The 10,093-nt window shown below is 39.1% G+C and overlaps 1 protein-coding gene across 1 annotated transcript in view; it reads right to left on the bottom strand.

The window, feature by feature from the left end:
- Positions 1-902: 902 nt before the first annotated feature.
- Positions 903-10,093, bottom strand: part of SLC9A2 (solute carrier family 9 member A2) — a 98,624-nt gene continuing 89,433 nt past the window's right edge. Inside the window, exons 9-12 of the mRNA XM_049784911.1 lie at positions 7,884-7,980; positions 5,285-5,416; positions 2,920-3,010; positions 903-1,397 (exon numbers count right to left, since the gene is read on the bottom strand). Coding sequence (XP_049640868.1) covers positions 1,027-1,397; positions 2,920-3,010; positions 5,285-5,416; positions 7,884-7,980 — 691 coding nt within the window. The 3' untranslated portion in view covers positions 903-1,026. The remainder of the gene's footprint in view (positions 1,398-2,919; positions 3,011-5,284; positions 5,417-7,883; positions 7,981-10,093) is intronic.

Here is a 10,093-nt window from a genome sequence, read left to right as displayed (position 1 = left end):
AAAAACCTGAAAACTCCCCCAATTTTTAAACACTAGAATATCATGGAGTTCAACTTTCATCCTTGTCTGCTTGGAGCCCCTGATCTGGATTCAAAGTTCTAGTAACATCTGCAGAAAAATATTAAAGTAGGTGGTCACAGGTAGGCAGGGTGGGGGATCTTCTCCCAATATTGCACAATATAAAACCACCAAAATGTAGTGAGCAGACCTTGCTTCACCTCCCGACATACTGAGAGAACAGAGGTGGAGCATCATCAAGAGCGGTCTCCATGCCTGTCATCCCCTAAAAGCTGCTTCCCCCATGCAGCTGTCCTCTATTTCATGAACACAAAATGGGTACATGGATTCACTGTCATCCCAACACACCATGAAGTAAGAAACAAAAACCAGCTGGTTTTTATTGCAAAGGTACAGAGTGGCCCCTGGCCAACCTCAGGCAGCCAGACCACAGCATCAGCCGAACCTCTAGGTGTTACCTAATTCTCAGGACTTTGTGCCACGCAGTTCTGTACCCACTTCTCATGGGTGAAGATGAAAACAGCCATGTTGGAGCTGGCAGGGGACCCCACAAGCTTCAGGACCTGCCCTTTACCCAGTGAGGAGATGGCCTAAATATCCTTAGTGTCATTCACTGAAAAAGATGACGTATACATATTCTTCATAAATAAAATTTGAGGCATATAATGTATATATTAAAATCTTCACCATCAAGGGTATGTTAAAAATGTCAAGTTTTGTCCTTCAGGTTCAATAAAGGCACACATTTTTTATTCCCCACTAGGCCTGCAAAGAATAAAACTGCTTCCAACAAGTCATAGAACAAAAGGTGTTTTATGGAGCTTTTTCCCTTTGATTTTCCTCTTCTTGGGGGAAGCACGCATCCCGATAATCAGTGGCAGGATTCCATCTCCTGCAGAACGTGCTTAGATGGGTTTTACGTGGATTCCCTGCTGGTGTCAGGGTTTTGGTTAGAAGACACAGGTGGACTGGGGGGTGGGTCTCAGGTTACCCTGGCAGTGGCTTCCACTAAGGCTTTTCATTTCCAAAGCGACCCTTGCGGTTCCCAGGTTCTGAGGCTCTCCTGACCAGCCTGGGTGGTGGCCTGGGCCTTGGCTCTACAGTACCACTATCTCCCCGCACCAGACTCTGCTGGCCTTTAGAGAGCAATGGCTGCCGTAGCACACCTGGGGTCTGGGTGCCCCCTTCTTTGCTGAGTGGTACAGGAGGGTTGCTGGGCTGCCCCAGGCCAGAATCAACATTCACCTCATTCTTCCATTCCATTTTATAGGCCTGGGGAGCTTTCTTGGTGTACTGCTCTGGGAAGAAGCGCCGTGCCCGGGGCTGTAGATTGAGGACCGTGGTGGAAGCATCTGTGTCTGAATCGCTGCTGTTGCCACCTACCACAGAGGGGAGGACAAGGACAAGCATTTTAGAGAGGACTGCAAAAGACTAGCTCAGCAGGACCCAGTAAGGCCCGTGATTGTCCTTGGCCGGGCCAGGTGCTAGAGGTTCACTCTAATGTTGGCAGAGACAAGCAGCCTCTGAGCATCCATGTCCATAGTGTGTACAGATGCAATTTAGGAACCAACTACATGTTGCATTTTGGAATGAGCACTTTGAATGCACTGACCTATGTAACCAGCGCAACTGCTCGTCTTGCAAAATCACTAAAGACCAAGAAGAGACAACAGTAGAAATGGACTGCAAGCAAGACACGCTGTGCTGTCAGCTGCCACTAGGAACCATTTCAGGAGGGGCCTAAGGTCAGCTCCAGCTCTCGCACACACTGAGCTAACTGATGATTAGCAGCTATTCCAAAAATCTTTGTCTCACTCTCACAATCCCTTATGCAGCCCTGCTCATTTCTTTTGTGTTCTCATAAAAGGGTCAAACACCAATGCATGCCTCAAAAATTAGAAGAGGTACTATTAGAAGCAACTTAGTGCCATGGCCCTGAGGCTGTGACTGGACAGTAAAGGGCACCCACGTGGGTACTCAAAGCTCACTGAGTTCTGACTTTCTCCTTTTCCCATACTCTCTACCTCTATCTGTTCCTCTGGCATCTCACCTCCATTGCCCTAGTTATCATTATTAGACTTTTTATTTCTAGGTTAGTTACATGGAGAAGCAAATAAAACTAGGAATGTTGTTTTTAACAGTATGATACCACAATCTATTTTTCTTGAGAAATGGTTAAAGAGAATTGGCTGAAATTGACATGAAGATTTCTACTCAATAGTGTGCCAACCTAAGTTTATGTCAAAACTAACATGGAGCTAGAATGCTAGGACAGTGGATAAGGTGCTTGTATTGCACATGGTCAAGCTATCCCCAACAACCCACCGTCCCCTGAGCCCTCCCAGGCATGATCCCTGAGCACAGAGCCAGGAGTAACCCTGAGCACCAATAGGTGTAATACAAAGCAAAAAAAAAAAGTCTTTAATTAGAGCCAGAAGTGAAATATGTGGCTGAATTGTTGTAAATGTTTAAATTCAATATTATAAAAATCACTGTACTAAATTAAAATCTCTACATATTTTATTTTTAGTTTTCTAGCTATTTGTTCACTAACCACATGGTTATATTTGCTTTCTATATTCTACATAAACAAAATTGTATGTAAAATAAATACCTTAGGTATAATGTTCACAGAACTCTTGTTTAAAAGTTTGCATTGCTAAAATTTATCATAATTAATATTATGTATATTTATAATAATTCATTGTATTCATTAATATTATTTATAATTTATTAAAATTGAACACAAGCTCCATTTCTAGTACCACATGTGATCCTTCAAGCCCTGCCAGAAGTGATTCGTGATGCAGAGCCAGTTTTAAGTCCCACGCAACAATGGGATGACCCGAAACCCTCCCCGAAATGTAAAAGCATATTTAAATGGTCTAGCAGTATTTGTACCTGCATTTGGAAATGCTTTTTTCTTTTGAAGCTTTTCAGGGAGCTTTGTATTTTTTGGTAAAGATAAATACCGAGAAGTCGAAGTAGAAGCCTGTAAAAAAAACAGAAAACTTGTTACAACAAGGCTCGTACAACAGACCTTCATACCAATAAGGCTTGTTGTACAAGCCCGTGTACTCCCTTGAACATATATCTCTCTTGATTCTTTTGCTTGCTATTTTCACTCTCAATAGATTCATGTTTTCTCCTGAACAAGTATTTCCCCTCTTTTTCTCCTCTCATATCTTTCTAAGCAAAATTTGTTGAATTAAAAACTATCTTGTTTTGGGGCCAGAGAGATAGCATCGAGGTTGGGCATTTGCCTTTCATGTAGAAGGACGGTGATTCTAATCCCGGCATCCCATAAGGTCCTCCGAGCCTGCCAGGAGTGATTTCTGAGCATAGAGTCAGGAGGAACCCCTGAGTGCTGCGGATATGATTTCTGAGCATAGAGCCAGGAGTAAACCCTGAGCGCTGCTGGGTGTGACCCCCCCCTCCAAAAAAAAAACTATCTTGTTTACTAAACTAAAAAATATCAACAAAAAATACCTCAGAAAGCATTGAGTATTTAAGAAGTATATTGGTTATTTGAAATTGAAAATTCGATGTCAACATTGGTGATAAAATTTTTGTTTCTTGTTTCCAAGTTACTTTGTGTGGAGTTGTGGGCATGAAATATAAAGCAATAATTAACTTATTTAAAAGAAACATGCCTCTTCTAAAATATAGGGGAAATAATTTCTAAAGAATATGGAAAGTGGGTCTGAGTGATGGCACAGTGGTAGGGCATTTGTCTTGAATGCAGCTAACCCAGGACAAGCATGGTTCGATCCTCTGATGTCCAATATGGTCCCCTGAGCCAGAAGCAATTTCTGAGTGTAGAGTCAGGAGTAACCCCTGAGCCTCACTGAGTGTAGTCCCCCCAAAACCATATGAAAAGAGAGCTGAAAAGCAGGACCATTAAAACTACAAGATATAAAAAAAACCCACTGGAATTTTTTTTAATAAGAATACTATCAATGAGGCTGGAACAATAATACAGAGGAGATGGTGCTTGCCTGGCACAAGGCTGACCCAGGTTCGATCCATAGAATCCCATATATGATTCCTGAGGACAGCCCCAAGAGAAAAGTGTGAGCACAGCTAGCTACGGCCCAAAACAGAAAAATACCACCAAATACAAAAATCATGAGGAAAAGATATGTGGAAAAAAAATGAAGCCCATTTTAAGTTTTAATTAGTGAGTCTTGAAAATAATAGGGCAAAAGTATTCAGGTAGCTAATTTCACTAATATTTCCAATGTCAGAGCTTCTCCCTAATCTTTAACTTTGAATTAATGGTGCAACATTTTACACATTGCAAAACAAACAAAAACTAACAAAAAAAACCCTCCTTTCTTCAATCACAAACATTTTGATGCTTGTGACCCAACACAAAATAAAAACATGATGCATCTTTTATTCTGTTAGTCTATCACAATGTTATTTTAAAAATCTTTTTAGCCTATTTATGGCAATGTTCCAGACCAAATAAATGACTGTGCAAGTGGATATTCACTTCCCAGACAACTATAGGTTTCTCTAAGTTCTGATCGACTGAACAGCTCCAGGAAGGATCCCTGAGCCTAGAGCCAGGAAGGAGTAAACCTGAGTAGCACCAAGTCTGGCACCCAATTCAAAAGAATAAAAACAAAAGAAACTAGCACATGGTCACCAGCAACTATGACCCAGGGTTCATAAATAAAGGAAGTTTAATTGACATGATTGCCATGCCAGAATTGGTATATTACAGAAAACCTGACAGGTTCATGATTATAATAACTAATCCTTTCTTCCTTCACTTCCTACCTCCTTAGTTGACTCACTCACCCCTTTTCTCCTTAGTGCTAAATAAACTTCTTTCTCACATATCATTTCTGTAACTGATTACCTTCTCTCTCTCTTTAGTTCGAATCCCAGTCTTTGCATGTCAATATTAAGTTCCAAAAATTAAATAACAATGGGGACACTAGCTACCCAAAAACAGTCTGAAAAGACTTTCTGGTTTTTTGTTTGTTTGTTTGTTTGTTTTTCAGGCCACATCTGTTTGATGCTCAGGGGTTACTCCTGGCTAAGCGCTTAGAAATCGCCCTGACGCCGGGGGATAGAACCGTGGTCCTTCCTTGGCTTGCGCTTGCAAGGCAGACACCTTACCTCTAGCGCCACCTCACCGGCCCCTGAAAAGACTTTCTAATCTTCAGTTCCATTCCAGAATGTCTGGGGTTGGCCCTCAGCAGCCTGGGAACAGCAGCTATTTGTGTTCTTTCCGTCTTTGGTCCCCTATTACCCTGCGTTCTCGGTTCAAGCTGTTGTCTTTCCTGATGCTCTCCCGAAGACTGTGCCTGCGGCGAATCAGAATCTCCTTGGCTTGTCTCTCGCTAGTGTCCGCAGTCAGATTGTGTCGATTGTAAGACAGAGTCTGAAATAAAAACACAAGCAATACTTTAGAGCCAGAGCATAGCACTGTGGGGAAGAAGTTTGCTTGCAAGCAGCCGATCAGGGTTCAATCCCAGGCACCCCATATGGTCCCAGAGCCTGCCAGGACTAATTCTATGAACATAGCCAGGCTTAAGCCCTGATTACTGCTGGGTATGGCTCCCAAACAAAAAAAAAAACAAACACACACACACACACACACACACACACATACACAAAGCCAACTAGCAATATTTTACACACACACACACACACATTTTAATCACTTCTCAGAAATTAATAAACACTTACACTTTGTACCTAGGCCTTGCTACAGATTATAGGTAGTGAAAAAAAAAGTTTGAAAAAATTCATCTTCTCATGAGGGTCAGTAAATACAATGTTTAAATAAAATCGTGAATTCTTTATCAATGAAAAGAACAAGAAGTACTTCTGAGTTCCCGGAGTGTCCTTGGTATGTTTAGCCACCATAAGCATGGCAGGAGAGAGGGAGAAATACAAGCCATCTTCATGAATTCTCTAATGAATAGGAATGGCAGCATATAAAAGCAAACCAATCAGTGCCACTTGGGGGTGCCATGTCCTTCTGATTAGCTCCAGAAGATTTTTTTTTCTACTGGCTGTCAAGTGAAAAAACAGTCACACTGAGGGCAATGATCACATCCAAGTCCTCTGAGATTTCTAGTGGAGACCTTTAACTTTGTCAAATAAATAAATCTGCTTCCTAAATAAATTGAGATCATTAATAAATCTATGTTCATTTTTCTGGTAAAATTGTTTATCTCTTGAGAAAATATCCCTGTGTCTAGAACTAAATTAGAACTAGTGGATTTCTGCAAAATACAGAATAAGGCACAATTCCTGCCTTAAGGAATTTACTATCCAGTAGAGCAACTAGGATTAACAAGACAATACAGAATTATGAAATGAGGCATTAGAGCATATAGTAGGATACAATTGCTACTTCACCTAAAAACAGGATGGGGATAACTGCAATTGTTGGAGAAACTTCCAAAGCTGGAAGATGTGGTTCAGTGATGGAATCAATGGGATATTTCAAATGAAGACAAAAAATACAGAAGCATCATAAGGAATAAAGACTAAGCTGCTACCCAAGAGCTTCTGCCTGTGAGAGTGAGAAATAAATATGGATAGAGTGGAAATAAATATAGAGATATTGAAATAAAAAATATGAAAAGTCCATATAGCTAGATAGTCACCACCACTGTTTTGCTTTGCATTGTATTAAAGAAAAATGCTGCCATTGCAAGATGTATTGGGGAAAAGGTGGGTCATGAATGCAGGAAGGTGGGATGGAGAATCTTTGGGAAAAGAAGGTAATAGATGATGGAAATAAGCCCTATCATACTGTGGATGCCCACCAGTGTTGTGGCCTGTGTTCCATCCCACTTATCTGTGCTTAATTAAGTTTATCCTCTGCAAATCAGAGACTCCAGGAATATGATGTGTGCTGGAAGACTGAGTGAGTCAGTGCACACACCACTTTGGAATGAGCATGGGAGATTCCAATTATTAGCTAGTTTAGCAAATAACGAGGATGCAGTGGTCAGGATGGAGAAACAAACACTAAAAGAGGTGACTCAAAGGGTACAAACAACACTTGATTTAAGATTGCATACTTTCTAATAATTTTGTAAATGAATATGAAATATACTTTAAAGAATTTTAAATCATATTTAAATTTAATTAAAAAAACTTTAAAGCAGTTTCTTAAAAAAAATAAAATAGAAAGAGAATCAAGGGGGTTTAGGAAAGCATGCTTTTCTCTGGTGCCTCCCAGTCCTAGACCAAGCCATCAACCTTGAGCAGGGAATGGTCTCAAAACCAAAGCATTGGAAGTATTTTTAAAAAGTGAAACTAGGCTGGTCTGATGGCAGTGGTTTATCAGAACTTATTAACATTAGTATCACAAAAAGTTGGTATATAACACCCCCCACTGCTCAATTTGACTGGCTTAAAAAAAAAAAAGTGAAACTAATTGCCTTATTTTTAGTTACTTCACATTTTCGTTTTAACATCCAGGCCTGCCTAGCAGCAGACTCTTAGGGACTTTAAGGTTTTCTCTGGTGTGTGGGAGGAAAGTGATACTCTATGTAGACAGGACACAGTGAAGGGGGGTCTGACATATGAGAAGCTACTGTGGGTCAGAAAGGTAATACAGCAGGAAGGACACTTTACTTGTGCTCAAACAACATGGGTTGATTTCTGACATTGAGTCCCACAGAAGTGATCTCTTAAATTCTACAAGGAGTGATCCCTGAGGATGAATATGTCAGTTGTGGCCTAAAAACAAAACAAACAAACAAACAAAAATGAAGATCTCAGGGTACAACCTATAGAATTTCAATGGCTATGATCTGGATAGTAGAAACTTGGGACACATTTTTTAGCCAAAAATAAGTAAATTTTGCTAAACCAATGATTCTTACTCTTTGACGAATTTGATAAAGATTTCTTGATAGTATTTCTCGGATTTCATCCATTTCTCCAGGGGTAAGCTTCCTTATTTTTTCTTCACGGCAATCACTGGGAGCATTTAGGAAAGAAATATTTTGCTCTTTAACAAATATAGAAATAGTTTTCACTTTTTATATATACACACATCTATTTCATAATTTGACAGCTAACTTTAAAATACACATTAGAAATATTCAATATTTTAAAATAATTCAAAATTCAGAACTATTTATTTCAGTGTGAAAATAATTTTTATGCAGTTGTTTTAAATTGATCATGGAATTATCTTTTATTTTCTTTGGTTTTTGGGCCACACTTGGTGACACTCAGAGGTTACTCCTGGCTATGCACTCAGAAATCGCTCCTGGCTCAGGGACCATATCGGACGCCAGGGATTGAACCCAGGTTTGTCCTGGGTCAACCATGTGCAAGGCAAATGCTTTACTGCTGTGCTATGGCTCCGGACCCGCAATTATCATTTTAAGGCAGAAAAACCATAGCAATTTATCTTTTTATAACCTGATTACACTTACTACTTGATAGAGACACTACCTAACAAAAACCAAACTATGACATTGCTATTAAGATTGGGGTTTATAAAGAACATGTGAAAAATATCTACAAAGAAATCATTTATAAGTTTTTAACAATTATTGTCATTATTCAGATTACAAATTTGAAAATTCACCAAGTTATTAAACGTGTCCATAAACTACAACAACAAAATGAATGGCCTCATTCAATGTGCAGAGTATATGGAAATATGAGTCACTTCACAACAGATTCCCAGGAGCCTGGCAGTCCTCTGCCTTCTTATTTCACTTCTTATACTATATAGGTTATTTCTAGGTCTTAATGTGTTATAGTTCACACTTGGATGCTTTTTTGTTGGTGACCTCACTGTTTAAGAAGTCTTCCAATCACAGTTCTGCAGTGTTGACTAATTCTAAATGCATAAATGTGGTGATGTACCCTCCAGTTTTATTAGATTCTCTTAGTTCCAGCAGGAGTTAAAGTGCTACTGAGTTAAAAGTCAATGTTAAGAAAATAGTAGTATATAGTTAATAAGATATTTTTCCACAGAAGCATTTGTGATACCAGGATATGTATTGACAGGCTAATGAATCCACATTGAGCTTATGATGGTGCAGGAGCCTGGACTTGCTCAGTGAGTAAAGCTATTGTTTTAGCAATTTAGTAAGAGCCAACTGTTTACACCTTTCACTCTAACTCCTTCCCAAACCAGTAATATAGGTAAGATAAATTACCTTATTGACAGATATTAACAGGCTAACGAATGCACACTGAGCCGATGGTGCAGGAGCCTAACCCTGGATTTGCTCAGTGAGCAAAATTTCAGTCTTCACGTTTAGCTTTCACAGAACTTAACTACCATTATAAAGAACCAACTGTTTTTACACCTTTCTTTTTAACTCCTTCCCAGACCAGTAAAATGGTAAGATAAATTAGTAAGATAAATTTAAATTGAAGTTTTACAGGAAGAAGACAAGTCTTAGAGAAAGAACTGAAACCACACACATTAATGAGCATAATTCTCACCAAGATTTTTTTCAGAAGTCCACTTGCTGTTACTGTAAGTAATCATACTAGTAAAAACCAGTGTTTTCACTAACTAATGTGTAAGGAATACAAAAAAGAAACAAAGACATTTATGGCTTTGTCAGGATAATCCTTTTATATTTAAATCTGCTTATTATTATTATTATTATTATTATTATTATTATTATTATTATTATTATTATTATTTTTGCTGTACCTAGCAGTGCTCAGGCATCCCTCCTGGTGGTATTCAAGGAGCCATATGTGGTTCTATGTATAATCTCTCTCTACCTCTCAGATCACATTTTAAAATGTTTTATTAGACTAAAAAATTTTAACAGTTTTTATTTATTTCTTAGGAAGGGCATACCCAGCAGTGTTCAGGAGTTACTTACCTGGCTCTGAGCTCAGGAATCATTCCTAGCTGGCTAGGAAGACTATATAAGATACCAGGGATCAAACCAATGTTGGCCACATGCAAGGCAACCACCCTCCCTGCAATAATATTGCCCTGGTCCTGCTTTTATTTTTATTAATTGGCAAAGTTAATTTATATAACTTTATAGAGTTGGAAGACAACAAATAAGTACTATAGGCAATTATCTTTTATCTGATTTTCTTG

This window comes from Suncus etruscus, chromosome 12 (genome assembly GCF_024139225.1).
Source record: "Suncus etruscus isolate mSunEtr1 chromosome 12, mSunEtr1.pri.cur, whole genome shotgun sequence".
Taxonomy (NCBI): domain Eukaryota; kingdom Metazoa; phylum Chordata; class Mammalia; order Eulipotyphla; family Soricidae; genus Suncus; species Suncus etruscus.
The sequence above is the reverse complement of the archived record's forward strand: the minus strand, read 5'-3'. Positions and strand labels throughout refer to the sequence as shown.